The 19181-nt window shown below is 44.1% G+C and overlaps 1 protein-coding gene across 6 annotated transcripts in view; it reads right to left on the bottom strand.

The window, feature by feature from the left end:
- Window positions 1-19181, bottom strand: part of ALDH18A1 (aldehyde dehydrogenase 18 family member A1) — a 100633-nt gene that overhangs the window by 17075 nt on the left and 64377 nt on the right. For all 6 annotated transcript variants that reach the window (XM_034775449.1, XM_034775454.1, XM_034775452.1 and 3 more), the window contains 3 exons: window positions 11939-12012; window positions 11116-11215; window positions 2939-3159 (listed from right to left, as the gene is read on the bottom strand). In XM_034775449.1, the coding sequence (XP_034631340.1) occupies window positions 2939-3159; window positions 11116-11215; window positions 11939-12012 (395 nt within the window). The remainder of the gene's footprint in view (window positions 1-2938; window positions 3160-11115; window positions 11216-11938; window positions 12013-19181) is intronic.

Genomic DNA, 19181 nt, shown 5'->3' with positions numbered 1-19181 from the left:
AAAAAGCAACAGAGGGTCCTGTGGCACCTTTAAGACAGAAGTATTGGGAGCATAAGCTTTCGTGGGTAAGAATGTAGCGTAGGTAGAGAAGGGGCGTGAGTGGACGAGAGCTGAGGAAGCGTTGTTCCAGGTCAGCCATAAAAATGTTGGCATATTGTGGGGCCATGCGGGTGCCCATAGCGGTACCACTGGTCTGGAGGTATATATTGTCACCTCCAGACCAGTCACTACGAAAGAGGATAAATGGACACAAGTCAGATATCAGGAATGGCAATATACAAAAACCTGTAGGAGAACACTTCAACCTCCCTGGCCACACAATAGCAGATGTAAAGGTAGCCATCTTACAGCAAAAAAACTTCAGGACCAGACTCCAAAGAGAAACTGCTGAGCTCCAGTTCATTTGCAAATTTGACACCATCAGATCAGGATTAAACAAAGACTGTGAATGGCTATCCAACTACAGAAGCAGTTTCTCCTCCCTTGGTGCTCACACCTCAACTGCTAGCAGAGCACCTCACCCTCCCTGATTGAACCAACCTCGTTATCTCCATACTGACTTATACCTGCCTCTGGAAATTTCCATTACTTGCATCTGAAGAAGTGAGGTTCTTACCCACGAAAGCTTATGCTCCCAATACTTCTGTTAGTCTTAAAGGTGCCACAGGACCCTCTGTTGCTTTTTACAGATTCAGACTAACACGGCCAACCCCCTGATACTTGACAAGTACTCTGGTTCTTATCACAATTTTGGTAACAGCTGACTGCCCAGTTATTTGCTGGTGTCAAGTGCCAGAGATTATGGAATTTTATGGGAGCATCTGGAGGGAATCATGGAGTTGCATGAGCCCCCCCTTCGAGACGGCAGATACTCTCAAACCATGTTGTGGGCCTCTCAGAGGGACAGTGTCCACAATTAATGCAACCAGTGTCCAAATTACCTTTACAGGGGGACAGCTGTGTACTACTAGTGAAGGGGAATATAAGTGTGACGAACTGGGACTGTTCTTACTGTGATCTTTGAATGCTCACAGGGGAGTGTGGCTAGGATAGTCTGCATTGGGGGATGGGAGACTGCCCGAAGGAGAATACCTGAGCATGTAACATGAGAACCCAGGAAGGGGTTGGAGGCCAGGTGACACCTTGGCCCCGGGATACTGAACAAAGGCTTTGGGAGGGGTTGCTGAAGGCAGAGTTTCGGGAGCTGGCTAGGGACATAGATGGCTGAGAGTCATGGTGGATCGCAGGAAGACGGGGGTGCAGGGCCCTGAGTCCCCCAATACTCCGTGACAATAAGGTCCTGGGCTATCCCTCATTTAAACACAATTACATGGCATACTGCCACGATTTTTGGACAGTGTAAGGTAAATTATTAGGATACTGTGTCCAGTTCTGGACTCTACACTTTAAAAAAGGGTATGGAAAAACTGGAAAGAGATCAGAAGAGAGCTACACCAATGATTAGAGGTCTAGAAAGCCTGTCTTGCAATGAAAGATTTAGGAAACAACCTATTCAGCTTATCCAAGAAAAGCTTAAGAGGAGATTTGACCTTGGTCTCTTAGTAATTCCATGGTAGATTTCTGATGGTAGAGGACTCAAATATAGCAGCCAAAAGCACAACCCTTGAGGGTTAACATGAATTTTCAAAGATAATGGCCAATAGGTCTGCAATCATATCAGCCAACTCCCTCAGCACCCTTGGATGCATTAGATCTAGACCCATGTCCTCTTTAAAACAGCCCTCAACACATCTGAAGACTTATCAGGTCGCCTCTCAGTCTACTTAAGACTAAACATGACCAGATTTTTTAACCTTTCATCACAGTCAGGTTTTTTAACACTTTTGTAATTTTTGTTGCTTTCCTTTGGACCTGTCTCCAATTTGCCCAAATATTTCTTAAACTGTGGCAACCAAAAATGGACAATACTCCTCCTGGGGCCTCATCAGTGCCAAGCAGAGTGGAACTATTACCTCCTGTGCCTCACACACACAACACTCATGTTAATAAACCCCAGAATGATATTAGCTTTTTTTGCAACTGCATCACACGGTTGGCTCATTCAGTGATCCACTGTATCTCCCAGATCCTTTTTGTTGTACTACTCCCTAGCCAGTTATTCCCCATTTTTCTCTCTTATGTCAAGCACTTTGCATTTGTCTTTATTGAATTACATCTTGTTGATAAATTAGAGAATTGGTCTGAAATAAAGTCTTTTGAATTCTAATCCTGACTTAGAAAGTGCATGCAACCCCTTCCAGCTTGGTTATCATCCACAGCTTTTATAAGCATGCTCTCTACTCCATTACTGAATTAATTAATGAAAATACTGAATAGTATCTGACCCAGGACAGACCCCTATGAGATCCCACTAGATACACCTTCTGAGTTTGACAGATGTCTAAGGCTAGTAGCAAGTAGTTAGAAGAACATTAAATACTGGTATTAAATAGTGCTCAGAGGCCTCAACTAGGACTACGCCCCATTGTGCTCAGTAAGCATATATGAATAAGAGGTCCCTACATAGACGGGCTTGCAACCTGAGAAAACACGTGACATGGGGAGAAGGAATGTACATTCAAATAGGTACAATTATTGAAAACATTTACAATTTATTAAGAAGTGAAAAAACTCTCCCATCTGCCTATTAACCCACCACAAACTGGCTGATTTCTTCTGAACAATGCAGAAGTGGGTCCTGAGGAGAGATCTGATGGAGAGGGTAGTATGCCAATAAAATCCAGTTTAAGGGAACCCCTTGCTTTGGAAATTAAGAACTGAATGCTGGTTCACTCACCACCCCACCAATCAGAATATTTCTCTTTTTGTTGCCTCTGACAGCAGGGGATTACACTCGATGACCCAAGAGGTCACTTCCACTCCTATGTTACCGAAGGACATCTCAAACAAAAACGTTTTATTTCCCCTCATCATGTACCTGTGGGAGGCAGTCAGGGCGGGATTCGAAGATCACCAGCAGGACCCCAATAGGCACAGTCACCTGTTCCAGCTCTAAGTCTTTTGCTATTCGTGTTCTGCGAATGACACGGCCTACACTCTCCTGGGAGGATGCTGCGATCTGACGAAGTCCTATGGCCAAGCTATTCAGCTTTGATGTAGACAGACTCAGTCGCTTCATCAAAGGAAGTGCCAGTCTCCCTGAAATAAGAGATGATTAAGTCATGCTGGAGATACTTAACAGCTGCTTGAGATTAGATATCCAGGCTCCCTCCACCTCCTTACATCTGCCTAAGAAATTATACAGGCACTTTTCCACTCAAAAAGATATGACCTGAGATGAACTATATAGGCCATCAGCTTCCACCAGCCACAGAAAAGCTGCCTGGATCAGACAAGTAAAGCCATTCACATCACCTCATGCATGTTTAACTGGAGCCAGATCAGCAGAAAAGCTGACTAGTCAGACACTATCCCCTTTGAATGAGGCATACCTGCTGATCTTCTACTTAAGAGCAGCCATATTGGGTCCGACCAATGATCCATCTAGTCCAGTATCCTGTCCTCTGACAATGGCCAGGGCCATCCCTACTCATACACAAAGTACGCAGCTGCGCAGGGCACCAGGAAATTTGCCCCAAATTTCCTGATGTCCTACGCAGCTGCATGCTGCTCCAGCCCCTGCTCCGCCTCTTCTCCATGGCCCCAGCCCCTGCTCTGCCCCAGCCCTGCTTCTTCCCACTCCTGCTCCTCCACAGCCCCACACCCACTCCACTCCTTCCCAAAAGCCCCCGCCCCTGCTCCGCCTCTTCCTGTCCCTGCTCTGCCCCAGTCCCGCCCCCACTCCCCTGAGGACTGCAGCAGGGTTGGGCCTGCACTCACTGACGGCAGGAAGTGCAGTGACCCAAACCCAGCCGTGCCACCAGTGAATGCTGGGGGGCGGTTCCTCCCACCCCCTAAGCCAGCCCCTCCCCCTGACAGAGGCCTGGGGCCCCATGCCTCTCCCTGGGGCGGGGGCTGCATAGGGCCCCAGAATAGCTAGGGACGGCCCTGACAATGGCCAATGCCAGGTGTTCCAGAGGGAATGAACAGAACAGGCAATCATCGAGTGATCACGCCCTGCTTCTGGCAGCCAGAGGCTAGGGACAACCAGAGCATGGGGTTGCATTCCTGGCCATCTTGGGTAATAGCCATTTATGGACCTATCCTCCATGAACCTAATTCTTTTTTTGAACCGTTATAGTTTTGACCTTCACCACATTCCCGGCAATGAATTCCACAGGTTGACTGCACATTGGGGGAAGAAGTACTTCCTTTTGTTTGTTTTAATCCTGCTGCCTGTTAATTTCATTGGGAGATCTCAGGTTCTTATGTTATTCGAAGGGGTAAATAACACTTTCTTATTCTCGTTCTCCACACTATTCATGATTTTATAGACCTCTGTCATATCCCCTCCTACTCATCTCTTTTCCAACCTGAACCGTCCCAGTCTTTTTAATCTCTCCTCACATGGCAGCTGTTCCATATCCCTTAATCATTTTTGTTGCCCTTCTCTGTATCTTTTCCATTTCTAATGCATCTTTTTTTAAGATGGGGTGACCAAAACTGCATGCAAGAGTCAAGATGTGGGCATAACATGGATTTCTATAGTGGCATTATGATATTTATGGTCTTATCTCATTCGGTTAGCTTTTTTGACTGCACATTGAGCGGATGTTTGCAGAGAACTATCCACAATGACGCTAAGCTCTCTTTCTTGAGTGGAAACAGCTAATTTATATCTCATCATTTTGTATGTATACTTGGGATTATGTTTTCCAATGTGCATTACTTTGCATTAGGGCTATCAAGTGATAATAGAATACCATTTATTTAAATATTTTTGGATGTTTTTGACATTTTCAAATGTATTGATTTCAGTTACAACACAGAATACAAAGTTTACAGTGCTCAGTTTATATTTATTTTTTATTACAGACATTTGCACTGTAAAAAGGAAAGTGTTTTTCAATTCACCTAATACAAGTACTGTAATGCAATCTCTTTATCATGAAAGTTGAACTTACAAATGTACAATTATGTACAAAAAATAATTGCACTCAAAAAATAAAACAATGTAAAACTTTAGAGCCTACAAGTTCACTCAGTTCTACTTCTTGTGCAGCCAATGGCTCAGACAAACAGGTTTGTTCATGTTTGCAGGAGATAATGCTGCCCACTTCTTGTTTACAGTGTCACCTGAAAGTGAGAACAGGTGTTTGCATGGCCAGGGCCGGCTCCAGGGTTTTGGCCGCCTCAAGCAGCCAAAAAAAAAAAAAAAAAAAAAAAAAAAAAAGCTGCGATTGTGATCTGCGGCGGCAATTTGGCGCAAGGTCCTTCGCTCCGAGCGGGAGTGAGGGACCGTCTGCCAAATAGCTGGACCTGCCGCCCTTCTCCGGAGTGGCCACCCCAAGCACCTGCTTGCCAAGCTGGTGCCTGGAGCCGGCCCTGTGCATGGCACTGCTGTAGCCAGTGTCGCAAGATATTTATGTGCCAGATGCGCTAAAGATTCATATGTCCTTTCATGCTTGGACCACCATTCCAGAGAACATGCGTCCATGCTGATGACTGGTTCTGCTTGATAACGATCCAAGGCAGTGCGGACCGACGCATGTTCATTTTTATTATCTGAGTCAGATGATACCAGGAGAAGATTGATTTTCTTTTTTGGTGGTTCAGATTCTGTAGTTTCCAGATCGGAGTGTTGCTCTCTTAAGACTTCTGAAAGCACCTCATTCCTCTCAGATTTTGAAAGGCACTTCAGATTCTTAAAACTTGGGTTGAGTGCTGTAGCTGTCTTTAGAACGCTCACATTGGTACCTTCTTTGTGTTTTGTCAAATCTGTAATGAAAGTGTTCTTAAAACGAACAATGTATGTATGGGTCATCATATGAGACTGCTATAACATGAAATATATGGCAAAATGCAGGTAAAACAGAGCAGGAGATGTACAATTCTCTCCCAAAGAGTTCAGTCACAAATTTAAATAATGCATTATTTTTTTTAACGAGCATCATCAGCATAATGTGAACGCGTGTTCTCACTTCCAGGTGACACTGTAAATAAGAAGAGAGCAGCATTATCTCTCGTAAATGTAAACAAACTTGTTTGTCTTAGCAATTAGCTGACCAAGAAGTAGAACTGAGTGGATTTGTAGGCTTTCAAGTTTTACATTGTTTTGTTTTGGAGTGCAATTATGTAACCAAAAAAATCTGTAAACTGCACTTGCATGATAAAGAGATTGCACTACATTACTTGTATGAAGAGAATTGTTGAGATGTTAAGAGTAACAAGAAGGGTTTCTTCAGGTATGTTAGCAACAGGAAGGAAGTCAAGGAAAGCGTGGGCCCCTTACTGAATGAGGGAGGCAACATAGTGACAGAGGATGTGGAAAAAGCTAATGTACTCTATTTTTTTTTGCCTCTGTCTTCACGAACAAGGTCAGCTCCCAGACTGCTGCACTGGGCAGCACAGCATGGGGAGAAGGTGACCAGCCCTCTGTGAAGAAAGAAGTGGTTCGGGACTATTTAGAAAAATTGGACAAGCACAAGTCCATGGGAGTGGATGTGCTGCATCCGAGGGTGCTAAAGAAGTTGGCGGATGTGATTGCAGAGCCATTGGCCATTATCTTTGAAAACTCATGGCGATTGGGGGAAGTCCCAGATGACTGGAAAAAGGCTAATGTAGTGCCCATCTTTACAAAAGGGAAGGAGGAGGATCCGGGGAATTACAGGCCAGTCAGCCTCACCTCAGTCCCTGGAAAAATCATGAAGCAGGTCCTCAAGGAATCAATTCTGAAGCACTTAGAGGAGAGGAAAGTGCTCAGGAACAGTCAGCATGGATTCACCAAGGGGAAGTCATGCCTGACTAACCTAATTGCCTTCTATGAGGGGATAACTGACTCTGTGGATGAGGGGAAAGTAGTGGATGTGTTATTCCTTGACTTTAGCAAAGCTTTTGATATGGTCTCCCACAGTATTCTTGCCAGCAAATTAACGAAGTATGGGCTGGATGAATGGACTATAAGATGGATAGAAAGCTGGCTAGATTGTCGGGCTTAACGGGTAGCGATCAATGGCTCCATGTCTAGTTGGCAGCCGGTTTCAAGCAGAGTGCCCCAAGGGTCAGTCCTGGGGCTGGTTTTGTTCAATATCTTCATTAATGATCTGGAGAATGGCATGGACTGCACTCTCAGCAAGTTTGCAGATGACACTAAACTGGGAGGAGTGGTAGATACGCTGGAGGGTAGGGATAGGATGCAGAGAGACCTAGACAAATTAGAAGATTAGGCCAAAAGAAACCTGATGAGGTTCAACAAGGACAAGTGCAGAGTCCTGCACTTAGGACGGAAGAATCCCGTTCACTGTTACAGACTAGGGACCGAGTGGCTAGGCAGCAGTTCTGCAGAAAAGGACCTAGGGGTTACAGTGGACAAGAAGTTGGATATGAGTCAGCAGTGTGCCCTTGTTGCCAAGAATCTAACGGCATTTTGGGCTGTATAAGTAGGGGCATTGCCAGCAGATCGAGGAATGTGATCGTTCCCCTTTATTCGACATTGGTGAGGCCTCATCTGGAGTACAGTGTCCAGTTTTGGGCCCCACACTACAAGAAGGATGTGGAAAAATTGGAAAGAGTCCAGCGGAGGGCAACAAACCTGATTAGGGGGCTGGAGCACATGACTTATGAGGAGAGACTGAGGGAACTGGGATTGTTTAGTCTGCAGAAGAGAAGAATGAGGGGGGATTTGATAGCTGCTTTCAGCTACCTGAAAGGGGGTTCCAAAGAGGATGGATCTAGACTGTTCTCAGTGGTACCAGATGACAGAACAAGGAGTAATGGTCTCAAGTTAGAGTGGGGGAGGTTTAGGTTGGATATTAGGAAAATAAAATTTCACCAGGAGGTTGGTGAAGCACTAGAATGGGTTACCTAGGGAGGTGGTGGAATCTCCTTCCTTAGAGGTTTTTAAGGTCAGGCTTGACAAAGCCCTGGCTGGGATGATTTAGTTGTGATTAGGTCCTGCTTTGAGCAGGGGGTTGGACTAGATGACCTCCTGAGGTCCCTTCCAACCCTGATATTCTATGATTCTAATTGAAAAATACTATTTGTTTTGTTTATAATTTTTACAGTGAAAATATTTGTAATAAAAATAATATAAAATGAGCACAGTACACCTTGTATTGTGTTGTAATTGAAATCAATACATTTGAAAATGTAGAAAACAACCCAAAATATTTAATAAATTTCACTTGGTGTTCTATTATTTAACAGTGCAATTAAAACTGCAATTAATCACGATTAATTTTTTAAATTGCTATTATTTTTTTTAAGTTAATCACGAGTTAACTGCCATTAATCAACAGTCCTACTTTGCATTTATCAACACTGTAATTCATCTACCATTTTGTTGCCCAGTGACCCAGTTTTGTGAGATCCCTCTGTAACTCTTTGCAGTCAGCTTTCAACTTAACTATCTTGAGTAATTTTGTATCGTCTGTAAATTTTGCCATCTCCCTGTTTGCCCCTTTTTCCATATCATTTATAAAATATGTTGAATAGCAGCGGTCCAACTACAGATCCCTGGGGAACACCACTACTTACCTCTCTCCGTGCTGAAAACTGAACATTTATTCTGACCCTTCGTTTTCTGTCTTTTAACTAGTTACTGATCCAAGAGAGGAAACAGATTGACAGAGCGTGACAGGTACCCCGAAGTCAGGCCCAACAAGGAAAATAACAGAACTCCACTGGCCATCACAGACAGCCTCCAGCTAAAACCTCTCCAGCACATCAAAGATCTACAACCTATCCTGGAAAACGATCTCTCACTCTCACAGACCTTGGGAGGCAGGCCAGTCCTTGTTTACAGACAGCCTCCCAACCTGAAGCAAATACTCACCAGCAACTACACACCACACCACAGAAACACTAACCCAGGATCCAATCCCTGTAACAAACCTCGTTGCCTACTCTGTCCCTATATCTACTCTAGCGACACCATCAGAGGACCCAACCACATGAGCCACACCATCAGGGACTCATTCACCTGCACATCTACTAATGTGATATATGCCATCATGTGCCATCAATACCCCTCTGCCATGTACATTGGCCAAACCGGACAGTCTCTATGTAAAAGAATAAATGGACACAAATCAGACATCAGGAATGGTAACATACAAAAGCCAGTATGTTCAATCTCCCTGGACATTCTATAACGGATTTAAAAGTAGCCGTACTTGAACAAAAAAACTTCAAAAACAGACTTCAAAGAGAAACTGCAGAACTAAAATTCATTTGCAAATTTAACACCATTAATTTGGGCTTGAATAGGGACTGGGAGTGGCTGGCTCACTACAAAAGCAACTTTCCCTCTCCTGGTATTGATACCTCCTCATCAATTATTGGGAGTGGACTATATCCACCCTGATTGAATTGGCCCTGTTTCTCCACTCGTAAGGTAACTCCCTTCTCTTCATGTGTCAGTATAATAATGCCTGCATCTGTAATTTTCACTCCATGCATCTGGAGAAGTGGGTTTCTTACCTACGAAAGCTTATGCCCAAATAAATTAGTTAGTCTTTAAGGTGCCACCGGACTCCTCATTGTTTTTATGGATACAGACTAACACGGCTATCCCCTTGATACTTGATACCAGAGTTAGTAGTTCTGCAATTTCATATTTGAGTTTCCTTCACAACTCCTGGGTGAATACCATCTGGTCCTGGTGACATACCACTTTTTAATTTATCTATTTGTTCCAAAAACCTCTTCTACTGAAACCTCAGTCTGAAATAGGTCAGATTCGGAAGCTAAAAAGAATGGCTCAGGTATGGGAATCTCCCTCATATCCTCTGCAGTGAAGACTGATGCAAAGAATTCCTTTAGCTTTTCTGCAATGGCCTTGTCTTCCTTGAGTGCTCCTTTACCACCTTGATCACCCAGTGGCCCCACTGATTGGTAGGCTTTCTGCTGCTTTTATACATAACTTTTTTTTTGCTGTTATGTGTTTATTTTGCTAGTTCCTCTTTAAATTCCTTTTTGGCCTGCCTAATTATACTTGTACACTTCACTTGCCAGAGTTTATTCTGCTTTCACCAGCCTGATCTGGTTCCACTGCACAACTAGGGAACTATCAACATCCCTCCTTCGGGGCATCCCTTCACTGAAGCACTGCTCTTCTTCTGAGCTCTCTCTACTCTTTGGACTTGGGACTCCAAGTTCTGAGCTCCCTATCTGTCTCTGGATTCTGAACTTTCCCACTCATTTATAACTCCCTGGGGCAGCCCTGTCCTCCTCATTATGCTAAATTAGAGCACACACGGACTTGGAACAGGAGAGCTGGACCCAATTTCATTTAAGTGGCCATTGCCCCGGTTACACAACACCATAAAGACACAAAACCAGGCACAAACCCATTTCCCGCCTTTGCATGTCACTATGAACATCCTTTGTAAAGAACACAGGAGTAAGTTGTCACATTGTGCATCTTCCCCCACCCAAAATGCCCTCCAAGACTTTTCAATGCATTAATCTGATACACCAGAATGAAGTTTATGATACAAGCAGCCTGAATAGAATAGACACTTCCTTGTTAAGAAGTGGATGTCTCTCTTTTTGGAACACATCATCAATCACATGCAGCTTGACCACAAGAGACAAAGTACTATCCCCCACAGGGGCAGAGCATACTGTTTTAACAAACCCAAAAAGAGACCAGAGTAGTCACTGCAACGAAACACAAGGTGCTCACTACATGCATTTCCACAGCCACTCTCTCTCTCCTGACAACCTGGAGCACTAAACAGTTATCATCATGTACTGTTCAGTGTGTTACAAGCCCTTTGTCTGATCCAGAGGACATGAATCTTCTACAACTCCCTGCTGGGGGACTTTGTCCTTTAGCCCAAGCTGTAGGGATTCATGCTTTCAGCTCTCAAGGTCCCAGGCTTGACTGTCTGTGACAGCCAAGATGACAGTCATTACAACATCACAGTTAGTTCCCAAATCCCTCAACCCCTGAATAAGAGTTCCCATCCCACTTTTCGCCTTCTGTTCAAACCCACATAGATTCATGATATCTACATATATTTAAGCTTACTAGCTCCATTAATACATTACCTTTACTTTCAGCCTCTTCCAAGTCCTTTTTATTGGCCAATAGAATTTCTTCTCTTTGGTCAGTTAGCAGGTCAGCTAGATGATAGATAATCTCTGCTCTCTGCAGAGAGAAGAAAAATTCTGTATGGTTATCATAGAAGCCAAGTGACTCAGGGTACTCAGGCTCGTGGTCTCCCCAACCCCCACTTCTTATCTAATACCTCTGGACTCGTTCTTCTCTGGCTCCTGCACTTGACCTCCAGCATACCTCAGAAAGCAACCTGTTCATTATTTACTCCTTGCTGCTGGTTGGACTACACAGTTCAGCCTGCAGTCCTGGCTTCTGGCCTTTCCTGCATTTTGTCTGGCAGGTCTCTGCTTTCCTGCCTAACCAACGAGATGCCCCCTGCCTCTGTGCCAGCACCTGCCTTGCTCTACATAGTACCTCCCTCTAACCAATCCAGCTGCAATGCAGTGGTACACTGAATGGTAGGTAGATCGCACGCAGCTGCTCCCTTTTGGGCAGTTTAAGTATCCTCTCAGTAAGAGCAATTGGTGCAGTTCACTCCAAAAACTCTTCTGTGGCATCCTCTACATGCCAATACCTGCATTTAAAATAATTAGAGCCATATAAACCTGATGGTTCAAATGTACATAATTTCCTAATTACAGCTCAGTAGACCACATCCTTCTTCACCCCTCTCTCTCATGTGGTATGTTACAATCTAAACGACAAGTGAGAATATGAGCTCTTTGGGGCAGAGATCTGTCTTACATTTTATTGTGAAACATGCAGTATATTTGTAAGTTCTAATACATAAATGAAGCCACATTGGCATGTTACCTGTTCAGGCTGTAGTGCCGCTAGGGACCTGCCTCCAGCTCGAGCCATTTCACCTTGCTGTTCTACTGTAGGGCCTGAAAAAACAAGAGTTTTTGCAGTTCAAATCATCCATGCCCAACGCTCAGAGCATGTTAAAGTCAAACATACCCCTCACGCACAAACCCAAACAGATGAGAAAGTAACAATGGTCAAAACCCTCCTATCCTACCCCACAACGCATGAGAAAGTAAGCATGTGGCTCACACGTGTTCAGGTAAAAATGCACATTCACGAAGCAAATTTATATTCTCATGCAAAAAAGTTACATCAGGAATGAACATACACACAAACAAACTTGAGGATCCATAAGCAAAAATGAAAAGGCGGAAAATTATTTCTAAGTAAATCCAGTACCAAAAGATGGTATAAATCATGTAAATAATCCAAGATCAGATATCATATTTAATCTTCCCAATCTATTGCAGTTTCCCAACCCAGCAACCCACTTGGTCAGAGCCTACAAGTTTCTAACATTATAATTTCATTTCTCGACCTATCCAGATAATCTCTTTCACTCCCCAAAGCCCCTCTTTTCTTCACTTATGCCAAGTCTCTATCACTCCTAATCAGATATAACAAAGCAAAGTGTTGACTGGGAGTTGGTGCAAAGGAGATCATCAGGGCTCTTGAAATCTATTCTCACCACTAGGAGAGGAGTGGGTTCTAGTAGCTGGGAGTCTAGACGCCTGGTTTCTTTTGACAATGAATATAAGTCGGAAGTTAAGAAACGTAGGCAACAGCTGAGAAGCTAAAGATACTGATGAAATACCTCTGGTCAACAGGGCGAAAGACAACATGGAATTTTAAATATACATTATAGAACAAAAAGGAATTCTAGCAACAATTTAAGTCCAGACAGAGATGGTAAAGTATTCAATCCAGAAAAGGAAGTATTTGATAAATATTTCTGTTCATATTTGGAACCAAGCTGGATATACTTAATATCATGTGATGAAATACTGTATTTTTCCCCAGCGATAATTAAGGAAGATGTTAAACAGCATGTACACGTCAGTTAAAACATTTTTTAAATCAGGAAGTCTGGATAGTTTGCACCCAAGAGTTTTAAAAGTTAGCTGAGGTGCATTCTGGACAACTGATATTAAAATTAGGTCTTGGAAAACAAGGGAAGGTCCACACTACTGGATAAAAGCTAACATAGCACCATTTTTTAAAAATCTAAATGAGATTGTTGACGTAATTATAATCAAGAGTTAAAGAATGGAAATATCAAACAAGATAATTTACTGGTAAAGCAGTCTTGTTAAGTGACCTTGATGTTCTTTGACAAGATTACAAAGACTAAGCCCTGGCTGGGATGATTTAGTTGGGGTTGGTCCTGCTTTGAGCAGGGGGTTGGACTCGATGTGATCCAACCCGTCACACCCCCAAACTCACTGTAGTCATAATCTGTATCTATGAGGCATTGTGTGAGGTATCCTATGCAAACCAGCAATACACTGGTCCCAAAAATCATTGTGTGGTGTACATCTGGGATGTGTAAAAAGGGTTATCAATATGTGCTAGAATTAAGTTTTTAAAATGTATTTGGCAAGCAATGCCTAAACTATGCCTGTTCCAGACAACAGAATGTGGTTCCGCCTCACTGAATGTGTCTCTGATGTAAATTAAGCAAGGTGTGACCAAAGACAAAGAAAAGCACATTTACATGCAACATAAACAAGGCCATCAAGCTAATAAGGAAGGGAGACTGCACTGTCCCCCCTCCCCCAAAAGCCTTCCGGCCGCTTGAAGCATGATCAATGAACTTCTGCCATGTGGCCTTCCCGAAGAGAGAAGCGCTGGCTGGGCTTACTTTTCAAATAATACATTTCAAAGGTTTAATGCCTATAAAAAAGAAAGGGGAGAGAACCCCATAGGTATCACATGAGGTATTCAAGGATTCCAGAGCTCTTGAAATCACAGAATGTCAGGTCCTTCAAACTAGGGGGTTGAAGTCTCTGGGAACTGAACACAGGTGAGAAACCTGCTTAGGCAAAGATTATAATTTGCTGAAATTAAATGTTAGCATTAGAAGTGTGGTTTTATTTTTGTGTGTTTATAACCATTTCTGCCTTTACTCCTTGTAATAAGAAGAGGGCCTGAAACATAAGGCCTTATATCAGAGGCCTGGTATGAGGCCTAAACTAAAGTAGTGGTCAAAACTTTGCTAATATGAAGTAAAGTCAGGTTGTGAGCAAGAGGCCGGCCCTGCTCACAGAATTCGGCAAGCATAAGGCTGATATTGCAAAAACACATATTCCTAAGAGGTGCTAGGCACAAGGCAGTCACACAAGCACATTGCAGAAAGGTGGTACCAGAACACCCCGATAAACACATTCCCCAAAGATAACAGCAACACGCTGACCCATCTTAAGGATAAGGTGAGGATGACAGCATGATGGATAGAGATGTTTTGATCGAACCTACTGGTACAAGGCAACGGGTGGCGCCCTGATATGTCACAGGCGATACTTGTTCATATTGGTATATAAAGATATATCTTGGAGGGAGTGTCTTTGGCCAGCCAAGGGGGCAGCGGGAAGTCCCGCCACTGATTGAACTGTGTCCATTGTCAGAGGCATACATGTGCTAGTATAACTGGAGACACTGATCCAGGGAGCTAGGACCCTACTTCGTTGACAATAAACCTGGCTGGGTGTCTTCACACCTTAATGGATTTGTGGTCATTGGACGGTTCGCTCAAGGTCTGCTGTGCCAGCTGTCTGCGCAGAACTGGGACGGCATACGGAGGGAACACACCACAGCCAAACATCTGACCACACTCCTTATTTGGTATCACTTAAACTTGTTTTACTTTTACTGTAAACCAGTTCAGTGGTGTGACTGAAATGAATGTTTTTCAAATCCCAGTTATTTATTAAATTAATGAGCTGAAGTGTATTGTCCATTTAAAGGAGCAATGAACTTAACTTCTGTAAGCGTTCAGTGAGAGGGCTTGCCACTGCAGGGAGACAGTTTTTGGGAAAACTGGCAGTAGGGGTGGAGTTGGGGGTCACTTTGCTAAAAGCAACTGTATGGTGGAAGCTAGGCTGTGGCCTACATGATTCTACATGAGTTGTTTGTGTCAGGGCTGTGAGCCAAAGCAGCACAGCATATAAAGCACCCAGAGTTGCTGGCAGGAAGTGACACAGCCCCTTACTGGTCTAGGTTGAACCCCAAAACATCACAATCAACCAACGGAGACCACACCGTGACTGCAAACTCTTCAAAATACTTCCCTCTGCTCACCAGCATCACCTCTTTGTCACTCGAGTTCAGCTTCAGCCAGCTGTTCTTCATCCAAGATCTGATCTCATCCAAGTACTCAGTCATCTCAGTAGCAGTGGGCTGGTCATATGCAGTGAAGGATAAGTAGAGTGGTGTATAATCTGCATATTGCTCTCATTTGAGTCCCTGTCATCTGACTAATTCACTTAGAGGTTACATGTAGATTTTGAAAAGAGCTGGAGAGAGAACTGATCCTTGTGAAACTCCACAAGTGATGGGTCTAGCAGTGGTGGTGCAGTTTTCCACTAGTACTCCTGGGGAACATACTTCAAGGAAGGACTCAAGCCATTTTAGCACATTTCCCATCACTGTTTAATATTTTTTTCAATATCTAGAATCATCATGCATTTTAATACAGCCAAACGCAAGGCTCAAAGACTGAGAATAAAGAACATAAACCATACTTACATGAAAAGGAATTATATTCTGGAAAGGACTGAGGGCCAACTGTAAATAGCAAATGCCCAGTGCTGTGTCATGGCAAAACTGGCTCTCACAATACTTTGACGTATTGACATGGGAATATCAAGTAGGATTGGGAGACTATATTACCTCTCTATACAGCATTGGGGAGACTACTATTAAAATAATGGGCTCAGTTCTGGTGTCCATATTGTAGAAGTTTCAGAGAAGAACTCCAAAAATTAATCATGCTCTGGAAAACATGCCTTAAGATGAGAAACTTGAGGGGCTCAGTCTATTTAGCTCATTGATGAGAAGGTGAAAAGGCAATTTAAATTATGGTCTATTAGTTACATAGGAAGGGCTCTTATCCAGAAGATTAATCTAGCAGCCAAAGGCAAAACACGCTGCAATGGTTGGAAGTTGTATTAAGTAAAAGTTCAAAATGGAAATTAGACAAAGTTTTAAATGGTAAGGATAACCGTTGGAACAGATTACCAAGGAATATGACAAGTTCACCGCCACCTGAAGTCCCTTAAATCAAGGCTGAATGTCTTCCTAAAAGATATGTTCTAGTTCAGCCACACGTAGGCTAATCACTAGTGCAGGGGTCAGCAACGTTTGGCATGCGGCTTGCCAGGGTAAGCACCATAGCGGGCCGGGCCAGTTTATTTACCTGCTGATGCGGCAGGTTCGGCCGATTGCGGCCCCCACTGGCCGTGGTTCGCCATCCCGGGCCAATGGGGGCGGCGGGAAGCAGCGCAGGCGACAGATGTGCTGGCTGCGGCTTCCCGACGCCCCCACTGGCCCCCGGACGGCGAACCGTGGCCAGTGGGGGCCATGATTGGCCGAACCTCAGCAGGTAAATAAACTGGCCCGGCCCGCTAGGGGGCTTACCCTGGTGAGCCGCGTGCTGAATGTTGCCGACCCCTACACTAGGTGAAGGCATATGGTCTGTATTCTGCAGAAGATCAGACTAAATGATCATGTTGGTCACACACAGAACTGCCTCAGCCATTTGGGCACAATTAAAATGACTTGTGCTTTGTCCTATCTAATCTTCTGCAGGACTTGAGAAAGCAGAGGGCTACAACGAAAGGCACAGTTCAAATGGACTGTCTAAGGGAGTAGGAGACCATCACCTCTTGAGGACTGGCCCTGAGCTCCTCTGGAATAGTATGTATTACACTTCCTGTTTATTTGGGAGTTGAACAGGTCCCAAGTAGGGGTTCCCCAGTGAGTGAAGATACTGTTCACCACTGAGCTGTGTTGCTCCCACTCGCAGTTGGTAGCAAAGTGACTGCTGAAGCTGTCTGCCAAAGAGTTCAGGGTTCCTGGGAGATACATCAGTTTCATAAACTGACCAATTCTATATACAGGGGAATGGATCTTGGGTGTCCCTGTTTATGTTGAATACAGTTGTTGGGTTATCTGAGATTATGAGAACATGATGAGTCTGCATTAATGGTAAAAATGCCCATGCATGCTTCTCAGACTGCCGAGTTCAAGAAGATTTATGTGCAACCAAGTTTCCTGGGACATTCAAATGTCCTGTGCTGTGTGATCGTCCAAGTGAACCACCCACCCTAACAAAGAGATGTCTGTGATTATACTCCTGTTGGGTGTAGTGGATAGGAAAGAATTGCCCATGCAAACTTGTGCGGAGTCTTTCCAGAGAGGTTTTTAACTTGATTGGGATTGTCACTACAGTGTCCATGCTGTGTTTTCTTGGTGTGTATATCTACTGTTAGAAGCTAAGCCTGTAGGCAGCAGAGGTGGAGACTGGTGAACAGCATTATGCAAATACATGACACCACATGATCTAAAAGAGTAAGGCAAATATAGACCATGTCCGAGGGTTGTGCATAACCTGATCTATCAGTCTGCCTATGGCTTGGAATCTGTACATAGGCAGATAAGCCTTTGCCCTGACTGAGTCTAAGGTTTCTCCTATGACAGCTATAGCCTGTGTCGGAGTCAGAATAGACTTTTCCATATTCAGAGTTTCCAAGATACGCTAGGAGACAAAGCATCAATAAGGTCGATGCTATGACTTCTGGACATGTCATGCCTGTCAGAGGCCAGTTATCTAGATACAGGAAGATGGTAGAACTGTCCAATCAGATATGTGCTGCTACTTCAGAAAACATTTTCATGAAGACCTTGGGTGCAGTTGCTATAGTGACTGAAATCTGAGGAATCTTCCGTGGGAAGATTCTAACCTTCTGGGGTAACTTGTCTTTAGAATGTAGATTAAATAAAAGACATTTGGCCAGGAGAACCTGATAATTGGAGATTTTAAACTGGAAGCAGTGGAAGTAGACACCTTTCTCCCCATAAAGTCTAAATACCTGGTTTCCTTATCCACTGGGGTTGCCCTTGGGTGTTATCATCTGGACCTTTCTGGAACTGCTTAGATGACAAGGGAGCTCAGGGCAGTGTGGGAGAACAAAAACTCCATTCCCTAAGCCTTCCTAAGGGGTAGGAGCATAGGTAGCTGGTATTTGTGTCATATAGTTCTTGCCATTTCCAGTATGGCCTCATTGAACTGGGAGTGCTATTCAGCTAGATCCCATAGGCTACAGGATGACCAGGAGCTTGTGTAAGGAGTCCTGGACCACCTTTAAATTTGGAGCTCTTCTGCTATTCTCCAAGGCAGCTCTTGGAATGGTCTGTGGTTGTCCAAAGGAGACGGAACGGCAGGAGCAATCGCCTTATTGAGCAAGGAAGATGAAGTATCTGTCATTACCAGCAGATCTGGTTAGTCTTCTGTCCTCTTTTATAGGTTTCAGTTGGCCTCATGGAGGGAAGGGATGGTAAGACTCCCAACTAGATTGCACATGCACTGGGTGCCATACCACAGGTCCCTTAGCCTCCAGTAAGGCCAATATGAGGGGTTGAAAATTTGTGGTGATCCCAAGGCACACCTTGGGTGCTATTGGTCCTGAGGGGTCCCCACTCGGACAGATGAGAGAAGTAGTGGGAGACTACTCTGGCTGAACTCCCTCGGTGGAGGAAACAATGGTTTCACTGGTATATCCGACTCTCCCAGAGATAAGATTGAGTCCAGTTCCATCTGTGGTGTCATCGATTCAGATGTCAGGGAGCTAAGGCTGAGGATGAAATGGGAGAGGAGCTTCACCCTGATGTTACAATCTCCCTGGTGAAGGTCGTTTCTGACAACAGGGGAGACTGTGGGTCTGGGAGGATGAAAATATTCTCTGGAGCAGCATAGGATACTGGAGTCTAGAAAGCTGCATCTCATTGCCGTAGGCTGCTGGAGTTGGTGTAAACTGTAAAGGGACTCTTAATAATCAGTGTTTCCTTATAGAAGCTGTGATGGTACTGCTAGTGAAGGAGCCTCTGACTGCATGGTCATTATCAGTACCAACAGTGCAGTGTCCTTCAGCTTCCAGGGCTTAGTCTTAGTTGGTACTGTAGTCAGTGTCAGTGACTATGGTCTCAAAGTACATTTTGCCAGTACTGAAGGAGTCTTATTCCTATGTGCCTT

The sequence above is a fragment of the Trachemys scripta genome, chromosome 7, assembly GCF_013100865.1.
Source record: "Trachemys scripta elegans isolate TJP31775 chromosome 7, CAS_Tse_1.0, whole genome shotgun sequence".
NCBI classification, from domain to species: domain Eukaryota; kingdom Metazoa; phylum Chordata; order Testudines; family Emydidae; genus Trachemys; species Trachemys scripta.
This window is presented reverse-complemented; position numbering and strand designations above follow the sequence as displayed.